The 19,835-nt window shown below is 40.4% G+C and overlaps 1 protein-coding gene across 1 annotated transcript; it reads right to left on the bottom strand.

The window, feature by feature from the left end:
• Positions 1–1,762: 1,762 nt before the first annotated feature.
• Plrg1 (pleiotropic regulator 1) lies at positions 1,763–16,690 on the bottom strand. The gene is made up of 15 exons (XM_004869212.4): positions 16,537–16,690; positions 15,199–15,305; positions 11,814–11,956; positions 11,084–11,137; positions 10,393–10,486; positions 10,108–10,189; positions 8,610–8,711; positions 7,629–7,721; positions 6,317–6,466; positions 6,125–6,226; positions 5,518–5,620; positions 4,448–4,556; positions 3,447–3,586; positions 2,522–2,715; positions 1,763–2,042 (listed from the first exon to the last, which is right to left on the bottom strand). The coding sequence occupies exons 1-15, from the start codon at positions 16,543–16,545 to the stop codon at positions 1,983–1,985; spliced, it is 1,542 nt and encodes a 513-aa protein (XP_004869269.1). The 5' UTR covers positions 16,546–16,690; the 3' UTR covers positions 1,763–1,982.
• Between the last annotated feature and the right edge of the window lie 3,145 nt (positions 16,691–19,835).

The raw sequence follows: 19,835 nt of genomic DNA, 5'->3' as shown, positions 1-19,835 counted from the left end.
TTAGATGAATGCGAAAGTGTTTTACTGTAATCTTTGTAAACATTCACTGTGTATTTTGATCAGATATCCTAATATAAGATAGCATAAGGCACATTTAAAAAAAATCCTCTTTAGAACTGATACTTTTCCCCAACATAAACACAACACTAGAAGCTTTTTATGGCAAGATAGCAGAGATTATCTTTCTCATCTCTTTGCATTATGAATTTCTTCTTGGCTTTTGGGGATTGGACTATCCACCTCTGTTCTGTTAGAAGGCATACTACAATCTCTCAGGGATGCTAGTAATTTTAAGTTTCCAAAATGCATGCTTATAGAAAATTAACATTATAGAAATACATAAAGCAGAGCGTGAAAATTCTCCCTCACAAAGCTACTGTTAACAATTAGGTTTACTTCTGTTATGGTTTAGGGCTTCCATTATTTTACAAAAATCCTTAAACAACTTTTACATGAGCAAAATTTGGACATCTTTCCCTATTGGTCAATGTTCCTTATTCTTAATGAACATAAAGAAATAAAAAGAAATAAATCGAAGGGCTATAATCTATTAAACTAGTCTTTTATTGACAGAACACTTAGGTCAGCATTATTAAGGAGCAAAAATCCTCTTGCTTGTGTACACTTATCTCATCATTCCTATTTAGTAGACCTAAGTATTCTAGAATTTTCAACAAATCCTGGAAAACTATATTCCTGAAAATTGTAACAATTATACTCCCACATAGTACATGAAGGATGGGATACGTGTAATTTGAATGGTTTGTTCAAAAGCATGCTGCAATTTAACTAGGGAATTTTTAAAAATTGATTTTTCTTATAATTGTGTTGATTACAGGTGAAGTTTGATACCTCTTGACTCATGGGGATTCTGGATCCCAAAGGCAGGATTTATAAAATTCTCATTTATCAGGCAGCATAGGAATTAGGAACCTTTTTTCTTTTTTAATAAAATCAGCCTAAGATTGTGGCACTTGCTACAGCTTTAAATAGCTCTGATGTTACCTCCAGAGTTATTCTCTCCCAAGTTTCTGTATCAGTATTGGTATCCTACTGCTTGTGAGATAAAATCCAAACTCGGAATATGAACTTTCCCCAGCACAAGCCAGCTTCGCTCCCTACTACTCTAGAACACAACACTCCCATCCTTCATGTCCAGTTTCGACCACTTTATGCTTCATCTCAGAATACTCTTTTCCTGGGTCAGAGGTGTAGCTCAGAACCTTTACCCAGCATGCAGGAGACCTGGTTTGGTTCTCAGCATGACAAAAACAAAACAAACAACCCTCTTCCTTCTCTACCCTCTGACTTCCCAGGGACTTCTCAAATGTCTTTTCCCGACGAAATCTTCCACAACCCTCCCCAGAAACAACGGTCTTTCCCTTTGTGCCTCCCAGCATCACACCTGCTCCCCTCTGACAGTGTTTCTATAATAAGCTACCTTAACTAGAAGTCGTGGACAGACACACATCTTACTTCTTTTCCTGAACAGTCTCTAGTGCAGGACTTCACCCAACATGCACTCAAGAACTCTTTCTGGAATAAACATATGTAAGTTAAATTAATCCTTCAAGTTTTTTAATCCCAAATTATCAGTCACAGATATGTTTTTAAAGAATGATAAAAACACCTGTTCCCCTCAAAACATGTCCTAATAATAGTTTTGTGTATTTTTAAAGGGGAATTTTCTAATAAAACTGTCAAAATACTGTCTTTAGAATAGTTCTGTTCAATAAACCTGCATACACTTGACATTTGCATCTTACTTTCTAGGTCACAAATTGTTTATTTTAGAAATAAAAAAACATAGGATTGGGGAGGGACACACGGGACAGTTTACTGTAAAATATGAAGCAGCAATAGTTTTAGAAGTGAGTTTCTCCTTTATATTCCCAGTCAGAGCATAAAATGACTGGATCTCATCAACTGCAAGCTTACAAAAAAAAAAAAAAAAAAAGAACCACCACAGAGACAGTGCCACATTAAAATCTCTTTCTCTTGATAATTTCTGGTTTCCAGCTGACTGGATGAGTTTCTTCTGTCTAAAAATAGAAAATCAAATTAAAGTGTTATTAGTTTGCTTCATATTGAATACAATTCCTTTCAACAAAGGTAGTGTTCTAAATCTTATGACTTGGGACTACTGTTAGCAGGTCTTTAATGATTTTAGGAGTGGCTGACAAACTTTTGGCATTATTCACGTCAAACTAAAGATGAATGTGTTCATTACAAGTTCAGTTTATACTTTTTTATCTAAAATAAAATTTCTATTCAGATAATATGCTAGTACCAAAGGCTGATTCTTTATTCATGGTTAAATGTGTATCATTGTCTCAACTGATGGATTCACTGGCATCAGTGAAACCTATACAGAAACCTAGGAGCAGATACTACTCAAGATGACAAATACCTTAATACTACAAATCTACAAATACATCTTCCTTCTGATAACTAAATGAGAAGACCCTTGCTGAACTAGTATGACTGTTATTTTAAGTGAGTGTGGAGACAGTGAACTTACTGCGGTATCATCTTCTCTATACACTTTGATGGTTTTATCTGCTTCAGCTGTTAGTAGTCGACTTTCAGACTGGTCAAAAGCACAAGCAAATATTCCTGATTCACTGTCCAAAGACCCAGGCTGCACAGCTGCATGAACTCTCTGAAAATTGTAGCCAGTTCTCCAATCCCAAAGATGCATGGTGCCATTGTCAGCTGAAAGAGAAGAGTTTCACCTGGTACCCTTCAACAGCTGAGCTAGACAAACATGTGGGTACAAACCATCAGCCTACATACATGTCAATAACTACAGTCATAAAGACAGCTAAGACACAGGCCTCAAGCTCCTCTTAGTATCTGTTTGTCCTGGGTGTGGTGGCGCATGCCTGTGATCCCAGTGCTCATGGGAGGCTGAGGCAGGGAGGATCACAAGTTCAAGGCGAACATGGCCTATACAGCAAGTTCAAGACGAGTTTGGAGCACAAAGAAAGACACTATCTTAAAAAGACCAAAAAAATCAAACAGAAAGAAATATTGGTCCATTTATTTTCATTTGTTCTTATTTCGGGATTTTAAAAGAGCTTTTTTTTGGTATTGGAGATTGAACTCAGGTCCTTGCGCTTGCGCAGCAGGCGGCAAAACCACTGAGCTAAATCCCTGGCCTTTAAAAGAGCTTTTTAAAAAAGCACCACAAAATTTGACTTCCAAATCCAGGCTATCCATCCGAACTGTAGGCAATTCCCAGTACAAACTGCTAACTTAAGATTTATCACATGGGAACTCAAAAGGGGCTAAACTATGAAATATGAACTATGCTATAAGTGTAGCATGTTCTCTGCTAGGGTACTTATGCCTGATGCCTCAGAAGCAGTACAAATGTCTGCTCATTCATACACAAACAAAAACGACAAACTAAACATTTAGCTGCAACTGAAATCTTTCCTTACCTCCAGATACAAGTACTCCATCGGAATTTACTGTCAATGTATTAATGATAGCATTATGACCAGAAAGATTCTGAATGAAACTTCCATCAGGGAATTTCCATTGCTTTATGTTATCAGGAGAACCAGATGCAAATGTGTAACTGAAATAAGATTAAAAAGTTCATGGCAGCATAAATCAAGGTAAATAAAATGGGGAGTTCAAAAAGCTTATTGTTGTATTTTTCATACGTACACAATGCTTTGTGTAGTTTTAGCAAAAATAGTACTATCACACAAGATGCAAAAAAATCAAAACATTTGTTCCAAATTATATCCAACTTTCAAAAATTTTAAAATGTATTTTAAATTCTAGAGTAATGGTTCTAGGTTACTCTTCTTACATTTTCTCAATGGTCTACACTGACTGCATTAAATTTGCAAATACTTAATTTCACACGAACACAAAATATTATGTGATAGTTCTGGAGAAAGGGTGAGAAGGAAACACAGAGGGCAAGAGGAAGAAAGAGAAATGAAATGAAGGAGGAAAAAGAGGAGAGAAAGACGAATGCAACCAGAAAAGTCCCCGGGGTGATAGGACGTGACAAACAGTAGGGGTGATATTATGTTCTGTTCCTTTGGATACATGACTACCATGTTAATGGTTCTTACTCTGTGCATATTAACTTCCCCCTTAAGAATTATTCTATGTATGTTTCAGTGTCCAATATCAATCATGCCCAAAACACCGCCAGACGCTATTACCTTCTATTTTGACATGCAGCTTTTGACCATGATTTACTGTCTTGTTTGTCATTATGTAGAAGACTTACCTCATTTAATACAGGGCAGGAAGCCAAACAGTAATAAAGAAAAAATTACACACATGCATGTCCATACATGTCACAGGCCTGGAAATGGCAGCTAGCTAAATAACTGCCAAATGCAGTACCAATTTGACATTTTAGGACAACATTAAGACATGAAGAAAGAAGAGACGCCAATCAGGAAAACACACTTACTGTCGGGGATGTAAAACCACAGCCCTGACTGACTTTTTATGATTTGTTAGTGTCACTCTTGTTTTTCCAGCCACCAGATCCCATAATCGTATTGTAGTGTCGTGGCTTCCTATAATGAAAGTACACACACATTCCCAAAACACGGATCAGGAAAAAGAATGCAAAAGTGGCACAAAATAAAATTAGAACCATTCTTCCATAAATATATAAAAATACCAAATCAAAATCCTATCATCTCTTGGCTAAATTCTTCGTAATTCCAATATAGATTAATTTTAAATTTAATTCTTTAGAAATTAAAGTGCTTCCCTGTCAACTGAACAGCAAGTATAAATGCAAATAACACAAGCACATGATATTCACCAATGAAAAAGGTGAAATTACAGCAGTTAATTTTTTAAAGTTAAAATACATCAAACAAAATATTTTCTAGTATTAAAGATCTATCATTATAAATAAGATTCACATAAATCCTAAAGGTTATTGGTCTCAGAATATTTTGTCTTCTAATCTCAGTCTCCTAGACTAATAATGGTGACACTGTAACACTTAGTTGTATGTAACAGCAGTGTTCTAGCCATTCATGACAAGATACAGTAGTACCTTGGTTCAGCGAACAACTTGGTTCTGAAACAGAAATGCTAGGCAAAATTTTGTTTTTGTTTGTGAGCTCTGTATCGGGTGACAAATGCAACAGTGGGCATTTTCCCCACAGTTGCGGAACAAATTAAGTTTGTGAACCAAGGTGCCACTGCACTGTGTATGACGGTCTCTATGTAAAAAATACCAAGAGAGGGCCGGAGATTTAGCTCAGTGGTTTCGCCGCCTGCTGTGCAAGTGCAAGGACTCAAGTTCAATCCCTAGTACCAAAAAAAAAAAAAAATACTAAGAGAAAAACAAGTGGATGAAATCTCACAATAGATTTCAAATGCTCTTGATTAAAATACATGACACAGAAGCATTCTAAATACAACAAAAAGCAAGAGCCACAGTGAATATAAAATGTCTACATATGATTATAATCTGATATTAAAGGGCCAGGTTGCAAATTTGAAAAGCATCCATCATACCAGTAATAATTTGCGGTTCCGCAGCTTGACACCTCACTGTAGCAACTGCATTTGTATGTCCAGACAATGTGTGTACACTGGCTTTAGTTCTCACATCCCAAATCTATAAAATACAATAAATATACTGTTATCTCAGGTACATAACTGGATCAATTTAAGGCTGAAAATTTACTAGACAACTGTGCTTGAATCTGGTGAACAAAGTGCTCACAGGAAATATACTGGCCTCTAAGCTGGAAGGGGTTATAGGCAGGAGACAGCTGTCAATAGTGACTAGGGGAGGGCAGCAGGGTACGGAAAGCCTAATGGTACATGGGTATAACAGGACAACTGAATCAAAGACCTCACGGACAACAGTTGTATGACTCTCTAATAGACTGGAACATGAGACTGTCACATTTCAAGGTCAAGACACTAACAACAGCAAGTACAGTGAGGCCACAGAACTAAAGACTATGGTGGAAAAATACACAAGCCAAGAAACTGGGGGAGCAGGGTACTACTGAGTCAGTCAACTATCTTTAATTTCCTACCAATGAATGTATGTCTCCAATTCAAATGTGTATCACAAGCTGCACACAGACACAGCTCTATCACACCGACCTACCCGTGCAGTTGAATCTCGACTACAGGTGACCAGCACATCAATTGTTGGATGCAAATCCAAACCATATACTGCACTTAGATGTCCATGATAGTGCCTTATAACCTTAAGATAAAGCAGAAAAGTTAAAATTTCTAAAACTAGAATGATGAGACAATGGCACCCAATGTAGTAAGTCCTTGAACCCAGGCCTACCTTATTATACTCAAGGTCCCAGCATTTTACTTGTTTGTCTTCTCCACAGGAGAACAGGTATGGGCTCCTGGTGCTCACTATCACGCCCCGCACCGTGCTGATATGCCCAGTTAGTGACAGTTTTAACTTACCACTGGCCAAGTCCCAGATCTGCAGCCAAAGAATAAAAGGCAAAGTCACAATGGGAAAATATTTGCAACAGATGACAAAGTTAGAACTCCTAATCCACCAAGGATATCACTGATAATAGTCTGTATGAATAATGTCCTTAAAAACCTGAAAATACAGAGTAAAGGTATAAGAAAGTTCAACCTCTCTACAAATTTGACATATGCTTTAAAAAGATTAAATACCCATTTTTGCTTGCCATACCACTAGACATTTTTAAAGGGATATATACATGCTGAAATAGAACCTCTCAAACATACTGCAGTTGTCAATTCTTAACTTTGGAAAGTAACTTATACATTAGATATCAGTCTCACAAATATCTGACCCGACACTTCCATTTCTGGGAGTCTACCCTACAAAAATACACACAGAGCTGCATGCACAAAGACTAATTATGGCATTATGTGTAAAAATGGACAGCATCAAAGTACAACTTCAACGCCCAAAAGTACAACTTCAACAACAGAAAAACAATACAGAACATCTGATTGTGTATTATGTAACCACTTAAAAGGGTATTAAATTTTTCACAAGAATATGCTCTTGATAAAACATTACATTGAAAATAGCAAGATACAAAATTACATATCAAGAGTAATTTTTAAGATACACATAGGGAAAATGCTGAGAAGTAAATGCATTGGTAAATACATACACACAGAAATACTAAAATAAAATTCACCTAAATATCTAACAAAGGTATGACTATGGGTCTAGGTTCTATGACAGTTGTCTATATTCTTCAAATTTTTTTTTTTATATTAATTCTCATTACTTTGTTTTTCAGTACCGGGGATCGAACTTGGGTCCTTGCGCTTTCGAGGCAGGCGGCGGAACCACTGAGCTAAATCCCTGGCTCTATTCTTCAAATTTTCTATAGCTAAAGATGCTTTAATTTCATAAGCAGAGGAGGAAAAAAATCCTTAAGTATCAAGAAATTAGTAGCAGCTAACATGTTTAGAAAAAACCCTATCACTTAAATACTACTTTTCACTAGGACAATAATTTTACTCAAGTAAAAAAACAAAAACAAACCCCAAGGACTTGAAATACCTATTCCTACCATAGGAAACAACTTAAAAAAGATTGCTTAGGTGACAAACGCAAAGTTATATTAATTTTTTTCTTCTTTCCTTATTACCTTTATAGTTCTGTCAGCAGATCCAGTAACGAACCACTGATTTCCTGGTTCCACGGCAATACATCGCACCCAGCCAAGATGCCCACTGATGACCTATGTGAGGAAGAGCAGAGGGTGGGTGCATCCATGCATCAGGTCAAAGGTACTCAAATTTAACTGCAATGTGGCTTTGTACTGCCCTCCCCACTCCTTCAAATCCCAAATTTATAAGATCTGACAACTGGATTCTAGAGAAACATTACCTTCAGGGGTTAACAGACATACAAATGGTAGTACCTCTATAGAATGGAATACTCAGCAGGAAAAAGGAACGCATCACTAACCCAGCAACTTACAGAATCTCAAAAGCTTGAGTAAAGGAAGTCACTCTCAAGAAGCACATATTGTGTACTTTCAAGTGATAAGAGTGACAGAGAGCAGATCAGTAGTTGCCATGGGTGGAGGGTAGAACTAAAAGAATAGCACAGGTGGCTTTCAAGGCGATACACTGATTATGGTAGTGTTACTCCATTTCACATCTATTAAAATGTTAGACCTAAAATGAACCTAGAAAGTCTCTTACCATACAATCATGTGAAAAATAAGCTTCTTAGCTGTACATTTCCTATATTTTCTTATTTTACATTTGACCATTTTGAGTCACTTACATTTACTGAAGTTGAAAGAACTGATAGATTCGAAGTAATTTCTTTATAAGGTGATTTCTCCTTAACTTTCACATTAAATGCTTCACTTTCCTAAATTCACTTCGTCTGCCTACAGTAATCTTCTACTGATGTCTCACTGTAGCTTACAAAGATACCTGTACGGCTTTTAACAGGGAGACCCTTCCTCAGACACTTTCTCACAGTGTGAGAGCCCCGTGTGCCCCACCTCGGCCCATGCTACTGGCTTTCACATCCACTCCTCTCCTCCTTCTTCAGGCCCTGTCAAGTGGAAAGCACTACTTCACACAGCTGGGTAAGATATACACTCACTCACCCTGTAGAGTTTCCATGGTGGGTGCCACTGGGGTTTTGGCATCGTAGGGGCTTTTTTAGCCATCAGTGCAGAGTTCTTGGTACTGACAGTCTCCACAACCATCTCAATGTGAAATATATGATTAATAAAAGACATTTATTACATGACTTATTATATGTCTAAGAAAGGTTTATTTAATGTTTCATGTTATTAATTCAAAAGCTGAAATCAAAATAGAGGACTTATGAAAATTTTTTTCCCCTTAAAGAGGAACAGACAGTTAAAATACTTTTTCACAAGTAGAAAAATGAACCAAAGGCACCTAATTAGAATTTTGTTCTCCTATAAGTTAGTTTTTAAAACCAAGTAAAAAACCTCAGAGAGGCAGAGTATTAGTTAAGAGCAGACATCACAGTGTATAAGTTCAAAACCCAGCTGTGCCAATTCCTAACTAACCAATCTTGGGTAAAACTTCTGTAACCCCTGTGAGTCTCATGTAGAATGTAGAATGGGAAGCAAAAGTGCCTAATCCTAAGATTCCTGTCCATTTTCTCATACAATATTTAAATGTCATTTAAAAAGACACATAACTGATACAGATTGAGCATCCTTAATCTAAAACCCAAAGTCCAAAATACTCCATAATTTGAGTTCAACTGGGATTTCTGAATTTCAGATTAGGAATGCTCACCAGGTGGTTCATGCAAAGATTCCAAAAGCCAAAAACAAATCTGAAACACTTCTGGTCTTATGTACATCAAAAAAGAGATACTCAACAGTAATGTGTAGTTAACATTCATTCATTAATCAAAAAAAAATTTAAGCCCATTAAGTTCTGCCCTCAAGAAGTTCAAATTACACCCTCCTAAGGACAGAGAGATGTCCTCTGAATGGAGAAGCAAAAAAAAAGAAATGTGGCATAAGGATTACAATTTAGTCACTTTATACGTCAAATCAATTCCATAGTGAACAAGGGGGCAAAGCCCACACTTACTTGAAATGACAACATAATAAAACATACGGCACACTGTCAGTTATTCTTTCTACAACTACTTTCAACAGTACTAAGGGCAGCTGCCACTTACTCAAATACACATGTATTTCTCAGTGCTCATTTGAAGACATTGGTTGCACAATCCATGGATGTTATACTAATAACACTCAACTGTAACTACATACCAACTTACAGTTCAACTAAAAGATTTACATAGCTAACATATACTAACATAAGGCTCAGAAACACTCCTTGTAGTTTTAATAATGGAGAGCAAATATCAACATCAGCTTATCTTCATCAAAATATACAGTATGTACAGTGTGCAAGCAGACACAGAAATAACAGGGTTTCATATGCTAAAAAATAAAGTCAATTTACTGAAGACTTAAGATAACAAGCTGCAATTTAACAAATTCCAAGAAGCGATCATTTCTTGAATATTTAAGGTAAAACTTCTGGGATAAAAAGAATGAGGTGTCATATGTGAAAAGGCCATAGGGCTATTAGACCCAAGAAACTTACCGAATTCATCCCTGTAGGCTGTGAGCGTTCAGAAGCCCCTCGGTATTCATTTCCACCAGGTGCAGTACGATTTATATCACTCCTGAGGAAAAAGGAACACCACACAGGAAGTAAATAATGTCGCCAACTATGCATTCTGCAAAGCCTAGCCTTTTAATTTTTGCAAACTCTAATAAAAAAAATACTATGTAATACATAACTGTAAAGAAACAAATTTAAAAATGAAAATAACCATAAGTGGTGAAACATGCTTTCAAGGCCTTTTCAATTTGTTCTATTTCATACCTGGCCTGAGGAGAAGGTAATGCCACTGCTAAGGACTGTGCAGCGGATTCACTTGGGATTCTTTGGACTTTAGTATCAGCTGTCAAAGCCACCCCTATTAAAAATAAAAGCATTCCTATCAGTAGCTATCTTTGCTCTCATTTACATGCATTTAAAATAAAATAGGAAGAGAAAACCCAACAGATGACTATCCCCAGGTAGGGAAGATTACAATAATTATGATTTAAGTTTTGCTTGTTTTTGTTTCTTTCTGTAATAAATACTGCTTGATAATTTGATCGGATTATAGTAGCCCATTTTTAAACTGTCCAAGATAAAGTTCCTATTAAATTCAGATGTATCTTTAAAAGCAAAAATGAAGTAGCTACTCAACTACTAACAGAATGTTTCCAAGAGTGAATGTTACTACAACAAAAAAACCCGGATTTCCCTATACTTTCCATGAATACTAAGCCTTTTGTCCTCTCACCAGCTATACTGGCCACACCATTTCTGTAGCAACCCGTGGATCACACACACATGCACACTTCAACCATACCTGCTTCTAAACTAACACTTCTATCTTTTTCAGTTTAGCCATTTGCATGCCTGCCTTTACTACTAGATAACAAGCTTAACTAGGCCTGGAGCAGCCTGAAAAAAACAGGAGCCAACAAAGCATGATATTTTCAATCCATCACAGCTCACTTACCAGGTCCTGGTGGATATGGATGCGTTCCTGTAACTACATATTCAACTTCTTGTCCTAAAATAGATAAATAAATTGAGAATTTATCTTATAGTCAAGTATCTTTTTAAAGGTATCACATAACATTAATTGCATTTCTCTTTCCCAACTAAATTCAAGCCTCAGCACTGAAGAAAGCGGAGTTGTTTTGGCCTTATAATCTAGGCACACAGCAGCTATTTCTTTGTCCATTAACTGATAAGAGGTGAGAAGCTCATGAATTTACTCCTACACAGCAATAGTGTATAAAGATTTTTCTATCAAGCAACAATCCCCTCTGGTTTTCCTTCTAAGAAAATAGGTCCTATGCAATGTTGCAGTCTCTATTCATTGTAATTGCAGTATTAGTTTTATTTTGTGAATTACAGCCATGATAGGTCTCCCCACAGGTTAGAAATATTCTCTAAAATTTTCCTTTAGTCTCCATTGTGACCTCCACACCCTAATTCTCCCATCATAACACTAATATACTTTATTTCCAATAAGAAAAAAGGCATCAACCAATTACATTACTTCAGTTACTACTCCTATGAGCAAGTCAAGGCTTCCATTATAACACTGGTCTACTCATAAAATACTTTAAGAACTCAATTCGTGTGCTTCCAGGAGGAGGGGCGTTTAATAAGACATTTTGCTTTTCAATTTTAAGAATTTGCATATAAACCCTGGCATTTCTGAGTAGCCCTATACTTACCTTGACTGGCAGGATACTGTTTTTGACCATATGAATCCGGTGCACTCTGAGGGCCCTTCTCTTTAAGATTTTCTTTTGAAGTAGGCATATGCAACACAGGACCATACTCATTATGAAGCTTGATTGCCATTTTTCGTTTGTGACTATTTAAAAATTATAAACATAAGATGTACACTTAAACAGTCTAGGTGTATTCACCAACGCAAATGTTTATAGATAGCCAGGAAACAAGTACTTAAATACCTTAAGTTTTCCCAGTCCTGCAGAAAATGTTTCTAGTAAGATTTTAAAATTAAATAGTATTTTAAGAAATCAAAAATTTCAAGTGCATTTTGACACCATACATATTTTTACTCAAATGCCACCAACACAGTATTCATAACGCCTAATATTTTAGCCTGTTACCTAATATAAAACCGTTCATGATGAGTTCCCAAGGGTTCAACTGATTTAAAGACATAGAAACTAATACATCCCTTTAAAAATCTCAAAATCAATGTATTTTTAAATGTCTACATATAAATATATAGTACAAACTTCTACAGCAACCTTCACCAGATGTATCTAAAAAAATCAGAACTAATGACTTATGTAATTCAATATATTGTAAAAAGAAATGCACTTAAACCACTTTCAAGAATAGTGTACCTTATAAATGAAATACAAATGCTCATTTGTGTAGATTTTTAAAGAAGGATAAAGGACAAAGAAGGAACACAGCACATAATGCAATCCCAGACTGGAGCTAGATATGTAGAACCAAAAATATGCCACTGCTCAAAAACCTTCATCATATTAATGAGAAAAGATGGGAGCAGAGGTACTGGCCAGGTACAATTTCAGCTCAGCAAGGCTCTGAGAGCAACAGGAAGCTGAAAGCACATACAAAGTGATTGGTTATAAAATAAAATACCTAAAAGGAACCCTCCTAATTACTGGATATTTGTAAAATTCAATTAATTAATGGGATACTGTATTACTTTTCACTCCTTGCTGAGACAAAATACCTGACATCCAAAGTTGAAGGGGAAGGGGTTTATTTGGGTTACAGTTCACAGAGGTTTCAGTCCACAGTTGAGTGGCTCCAAGGCTGGGATGGCAAACAAACATCGGAGAGAAACAACACTACGCACACAAAGCAGTAGGGGTAACAAGAGAGTTTAACAGGATCCTTCTGCCCCTTTTATCTTATTCAGACTACCAGGATTAGGGCAGTGCCAAACTAATCACTCACATGTAGTAGTTTAATAATCATATGCCTTTAAGCCCAGCATCATACATTCCAGATTCAAGTACCTCTGAAAAAGTCCCACCTCATCCGCATGAGGCTTTGGGGGACATCTAAACACAAGCCATAACATTCCGCCCCTGGACCCCCAAAGACGTATGCACATCCCTTTATGCAAAAAAGCATTTAGTCCATCTGGAAGAGTTGCCAAAGTCCTAAGGGTTTCAGCACTGCTGGAAAGTCCAAACCCCAGGTCCTCTGAGATTTAAGGCAAACTCTTAGCTGCGAGCCCTGGTACAAATGAAAAGAAACTCAAACACTTCCAATGTTCAATGGCACAAGATAGACATCTCCATTCCAAAAGGTACAAACAGGAGGATACAAAGGCATGGGACCAAAGTAAGTCCAAAATCCAGCAGGCCAAACATTACATTCCACAGTTCCACTTCCAGCATCCAAGGCAATCTGTGGCAAGCTGTGAACTCCAGAGGGCTTGGATGGCTCCGCCCCTGTGGCACTTTTAGTGATTGTAGCACCAAAGCTTCCTTCTTGGCCTGGCTCTGCTCCTTCCTTGTAGTTTCCCTCAGCTGATCCACGTTCCTGGCTTCTCCAAACTTCTGGGGTCTCCACTGCACCTTCAGCTTCACACTCACAGCTTCACACTCTGCCCTCTCAGGGGCACAGTGCCCGGCCTCCCAGGCCTTCTTCTGAAATCTGGGTGGAAGCCTCCTGAGCCCACAGCTCTTCTATTCGGCATGAGCCTAAAACTCCTGCCATGTGGATGATACCGAGGTCAGCTGCCAGCTGCAGCTGTAGCCAGACTTCCTTCTCTCTTGTCAGTAGGGGTTGAGTGCCTGGATTGATGAGCACTCTGAACCCAATCCTGAGAAACAACTTCTCCAGGCTGCAGCCACTCTGGAATACGGTGCTCTAGGGCTTTCTCCTCAAAGCAAATTCTTTCACCTTTACAACTCTGAGGCTCCAAAGGGTGGGCTCCCGCTGCTTCCTGTGATGCCCTCAGGCCATCTTTTCCATTCTCCTGTTCCTTCTCAGCAATACAGATCTGCTCGGCTCTATCTTTGCAGTCCACAGCTTTGCTGGAGCTTCCTTTCTGGCCAAACTCAAAATGTTTTAAATCATTCTGCTGTGCTTTTTGCTCTGGATTCTTAAAACAGATCTCGATAAAGCCCCCAACAGTAGCCATGCCACCACCTCAATATCCGACTGCCTTGAAACTTCTTCTGCAAGATTAGTTAGTCCGCTGCCCCAATCTCAGTCTCAGGCAAAGTCTCTGGACACCAACAAAATGGAGATGAACTTTCTGCCAAGCCGTAGCATACACTGTCTGGAGTCCAACAGCCAATTCAGTCCTTTCTAGCAGACATTTCCTGACCCTGGACTTTACCAGCTTTCTGGTCTTCTGAGCTCTGACCAGAAACTCCCATACATAATAGCCTAAGGCGTTCCAGTGCTGCTTCCATAGCCAACATCTCTGAATATTTCCTAACTCTTCCCCTTCCCACATGCCAGTCCCAAAGGCTTTTGAGCCACAAGGCCAGGTAATGTCACAGCAACAACCCCACTTCTTTGGTAGCAAATTTCTGTTTCAGTTACTTTTCTTTTGTTGCTGAGACAAAATACCAGACATCAATTTGCAGGTTTCAGTCCATAATCGGCTGGCTTCAAGGCTGGGACAGCAAACAAGCATCGGAGGGGAGAAACAATATGACGCGCACAAAGCAGTAAGGGTAACAAGAGAGTTAAACAGCATCCTTCTGCCCCTTTTATCTTATTCAGACTACCAGGATTAGGGCAGTGCCAAACGAATCACTCATGTGTAGTGGTTTAGTAAGCACACACCCTTAAGCCCAGCATCATACATTCCAGATTCAGCCACCTCTGAAAAAGAAAGTCCCACCTCATCCACATGAGGCTTTGGGGGGACATCTAAACACAAACCCTAACAGACACTTCACTGTAAAAGATAAGACAAAAAAAGGTTAAATCAGTTTAAATTATGACAGAACACCACTCATTATTGAATAAGCAACCTCTATGCATTATTTTGAAGACCTTTAAAGATTTTCCTCTTTCTGATCTCTTCCCTCAATATCAGAACTTTATTAAATTTAGCAGCTAAAAAAGAACTATACCTACCTCTCTTCATCCAAAGGCACAGGTTTTCCATTATCAGCTACAAACATATCATGAGTCCTTTTCAATGACCTGAACACAAGTGTGTGTACAGAATGTTTCTGTACCTCCTAAAAGGAAAGAATGCAATTACACATTTAGCTACAAATTACCCACATCACAACCTAAATGAGTCAAATCTACGATACACTTTCCATATTTAAGTATGTAAAAAGCTTCATACCATCCACCACAGTTACTTGTAGCAAGCTACAGGAGTTAAATTCAGAGGAGAGCTGAAAGCTCTTCTTTCCTCAGAGCCCTAGGTATAGCAAGTGAATAATGGCTGAGGTTAGTCATTTATTCAGCAAATACGGAGCTTGTACTATGTGAGTGGCAGGTATTGTGCTAGATGCTAACAACAGATGATGAAAAGACAACCATGGTCCTTGTGCTCTAGGGACAACAAATAAGCAAAATAACACTACAGTTTGCTATGAAAACAAGCGTGAAGAAAGAGCTAGAATTATGAAAGGTCATTCTGAGGTGATATTTACGCAGGAAAGGAGAAACCCTGGCACGGAACAGAGATAAGAACCCAGAAGCCCTTTGAGAAGGTGACGAGTAACTGAAAGAACGCCAGAAATGCAGTACAGCTGTGCGGGCTGGGAGCGATGAGCTGTAGTTTGATGATGGGACCGCAAGGGCAGACGAGGTTCAGACATACCATGGTCTTTCTGGCCGTTACGACAGCTTATATTTTTGTTCTGGTAACAGGGCCAGTAGAGGGTTTTAAGCAAGAAAAGCCAAGTTACGTTTTGAATAGCACAAGTTACAGGAAAACAAAAACGGAAGCAAAGCGACCATCTAGAAGCCAATGCAGCAGTGCAAGGAAAAGGTGATGCTGGACTGCAAGCAGGGGGCTGTGGAGCGTGTGGAGCAGTGGGGTGGAACCAGGAAATGTCTGGGATGCGACGAAGCGGGCTGCTAACAGAGTGGTTGCTCAGGTTAGGGAGAGATGTAAAAACTCAACACAGGGGCTCTCCTGGGCCGCAGCGGAAAGCGCTGGCCTTCGGGGACACAGCCGAGGCAGGATCTCGGCCGCCGCGAGGGCCGGGCTCCACCAGCAGCAAAAGCGCCGCCTCCCACGCCAGGGCCCGGCTCCCCGGGGCTTCCCGCCTGGACGACCCTCCGACTCGCGCTCTCCTCCCCGCAGACCTCACGAAGCGACCAGCCGGCAGGGCCGAACAGCACGGCTCGCAGTCTCTGCTCTCCCCAAACGTCCAGCACTCCCATCCCCCACGGCCGCTGCCAAGGAAAAGCAGCACACAGACGACTCCTGGGCACCCAATGTCACTGTACCTCAACCATGACGATGCCGTGTATTCCACCCCTCAGGCGGCGGAGAAACACTAGTCACGGCGGAGAACCCGCCGCCGCCGTCGCCGCCACTAGGAAGCCCCTTCCGGAATCGGTGCCCGGCCACCGGAAGTGACGCGCTCGGCGCAAGCGCACTGGCCGCCTGGGCCTTCTGGTGGTGGTGGGCGGGCCTCCCTCCTGGGGCCGCCTCATTGGCGGGCTCTTCTGACGGGTCAGCAGCGCTTTCTGCTTGACTACCAGCCTTTCCTTTCCTGGTCTGGGGTCTTGGTCGTTTGTGCTGTGTCCCCCGGGTGCGTGGTGCTCAGGCAGCCCTGAGGCGGGTGTGGAGCGCCGGCCCTGCAGCCCCGCAGTCTCGGCTTCTTGGCCTCGGTCCCACGCTGGGTCTGCAGCACGTAGGGTTGCTGTAGTCTTGGCGCCCAAAGCTCTCCCAGTGCAGCCCTGTAGACACTTCGTGAGTAATTTCGGTTGGAGAAATTCTGACACGTGGGTGAGCGGTAGTAACTGGTTTAATAGGTTCCGTGCGGAATGGGAAAACAACTTCCGCAGCAGGTGGCTCTGTGACATCAGCCATCACAGAGGCTGGCTTTCCAGGCTAGGGCTGCGGAGTACTGCATTTCTGTGCCCTTGGCTGGGGCTCTCGCCCTAGTCAGTCCTGAAAGGATGCGCTGCGTAGTCTGTTCACGCTGCGATCCCGCAGATTACACCACGCAGCGTAGGGTATCCGGCTGCACTGGGAGATGCGTTTCACAGAACGTACTTACTGGACAGTCTGTCCCCCATCTGGTGCCACAAAATATGAAATAAGTAAAATTATTACCACTCGTTTTGTATTATCAGGTGAACGACCTGATAGCGAAGACTTTGTCTGAAATTTTTTTTTTTATTGTCTGTTGTTCGTATTCATGTCTAACTTTTATCCTCAGGCTTCTTTATTTTCACATGGTGTTTTCTCCTTGGAAACTCCTTGACTCCATTGATTCACCATTAGTTCTGCAAACCAAACTCTGTCACCAGCATTCCCACGCAACAGCCTCACACTTAAGCTGTCAGAAATTGGACTCATCATTTTCTCTTCACCCAAAACAACTTACCCTCTCATTTCCTGATTAATGTTAGTGATCTCCCCATCTTTCCTGTTCCTCAGAATTATCTTCAACTCTTTGCTTCCCTCCACTATCTCACAATTCACTCTTTCCCTAAGTCCTTCCTATGTTATTTCTGTCAAGGGCTTGAATCTCTTCAAACTATTTCTCGGGCACCTACTATGTGCGGGACCTTGTAGGATGCAGGAGACGTGGTGGTTTGGTACGCGTCAGTGGTTTCATCCTTTTGGCAAGTGTGACTCCTCCCAGGTGCTGAGTGAGCAGGCAGTTCTGCCTCACCGCACATGGTGATTACCTGGGACGTTTTGGAGAAAAGTATGGGTCCCGGGCTTCTCTCACAGCTTCTCTGATTCAGTAGCTCTGCAGAGGGGCTGAGGACAATGGGTGTTTTTGTTTCTTATTTTGTTTGTTTCTTTGTTTATTGTACTGAGGGCTGAACCAACGATCTTCACACTCAACTACATACTTGGCCCTCTTAAAATTTTTAAGATAGTCCTTCTAAGTTGCTCTGGCTGGCCTTGAACTTGGGATCCACCTGCCTCAACCTCTCAAAGTGCTGGTATACAGGCATGTGCCACCTCAACCGGCTGATGCTGTGTGTGTGTGTTAACAACGTAAGTAAAGAACATTTTAAGAAATACTCATGTTCAAGAAACGCTAAGTCCTTAATATAAAAACTGAAATACTGTCTTTACACTATTACATTGCTTTAATTAGTCTTAAATTAGCCACTCAATTTGTATTTGATGTCATAATTCTCTCCCTAGAGCTGACTGTCCTTAGATACTGTCTTTGATTTCTGGTTTATCTCATTTAAATTCAGACTTGGCAGAAGTGATGGACGAGAAGCAGGGAGGAATTCCTGGGATGGATGAAGGGGTCTCACAGTCGCCCTCGGAGCGGGTGGCCAGGCAAGTGCCGCTCCAGTCCCTCACAGTGGAGAGCTGGAGCAGCCTCAGGTCCAGTGGAGATCCCATCGAGCAGTGGGAGGGGTGAGCTGGGCGTACCAGAACCTGCAACATGTTCTGTTGATGTCCATTTGCTGACTTGGGCCAAAGCGAGGGAGCTGGGCAGAAGCACAGGAACAAGGCAGGCGCAGTGAGGGAAAGGGGCAGGTGAAGGCCACCTGGCTTTCTTCTGATCTGCTCCAGCCCTAGTCCCTTGTGTTCTAGGCCATCTTCTCGTGTTGCTGCAAACGCCTGACAGAGCTCCAAAGCAAAATGCTGTGACCACCTTCCTTTCCCCGTGTCCTAGAATTATCCTTTCCCTTTGTTAAGGGTGTATGGTTTGCTCAGGGCCTGCCCATGCTGGGTAAGCAGGAGCAGCTCAGAGGCCCATGGGTGGCCTTCTGTCCTTGGCCTTGCACAGAGAAATCAGGGAAGGAAGGACCAGTGGCTCCCAGAAATTTTCCTAGTGTTGTGGCTTTCTAAGACTAGCCCAGCTTATTTTATGGATGCCACTCAAACACAGGGTTATTTAAAAATATTACATAGAGGCTGGGGATTTAGCGCAGTGGTTTTGCTGCCTGCTTCGCAAGCACAAGGACCCGAGTTCGATCCCCCGGTACCAAAAAACAAAAGAATAAGTTTCTCGTTTCCACATTCAAGACCCTTTTAATCCAAAATACATGGAGACATGCTTTCAAGAGCCAGTGTCTCCTGTCTCTATGACACATCCATAGGGAGGAATCTTTACCCAAATATTAACATGAAGGAAGTGAAAAAATACTTTAGAAAAATTTTAGAAACCAGAAAATGAAATAAGGGCAATCTTAATATCATAATGATACCTGGCATTTTTATAATGTCTCCATTAAGATTGTGAAAGATCAGACTCAGGGAGAACAGTTGATTTATTGAAATAAATTTAAAACAATCATTAGATGTGTCTCAGCCTACAACAAGCCAATTTATGTGGAGATGAGCTCAGGGAAGGCACTGAGAGTGCCAGGATGTGGCTATGGGTGGATTCAGTGTTAAAATCCTCCTGAAATTTCTTTGAGGTCTCTAATTCACATCATGAGAGTGTGGTAACAGAGTTTGACCAGGTTCTTCTTACTTTGAATTCAATAGCTATCTGGAGAAAAAGCTCTCTGAGCTTCTTTACTAATCCAAATTTCCTCTTGAAGCTTCGAGAAAAACATTTCCATTTTCAGCTTTTCAAATTCCTTAAATTTTT

Source organism: Heterocephalus glaber, unplaced genomic scaffold (assembly GCF_053883595.1).
Source record: "Heterocephalus glaber isolate CG9 unplaced genomic scaffold, H.glaber_assembly_v1.0 deba00000613, whole genome shotgun sequence".
Lineage (NCBI taxonomy): Eukaryota > Metazoa > Chordata > Mammalia > Rodentia > Bathyergidae > Heterocephalus > Heterocephalus glaber.
The sequence above is the reverse complement of the archived record's forward strand: the minus strand, read 5'-3'. Positions and strand labels throughout refer to the sequence as shown.

Coding starts and splice junctions, on each gene's coding strand:
- Plrg1 (XM_004869212.4), bottom strand. Junction 6,467..7,628: donor CTGCTGACAGAACTATAAAG/GTAATAAGGAAA, acceptor CTTTGGCTGCAG/ATCTGGGACTTGGCCAGTGG. Junction 2,043..2,521: donor ATAGAGAAGATGATACCGCA/GTAAGTTCACTG, acceptor TTCTATTTTTAG/ACAGAAGAAACTCATCCAGT.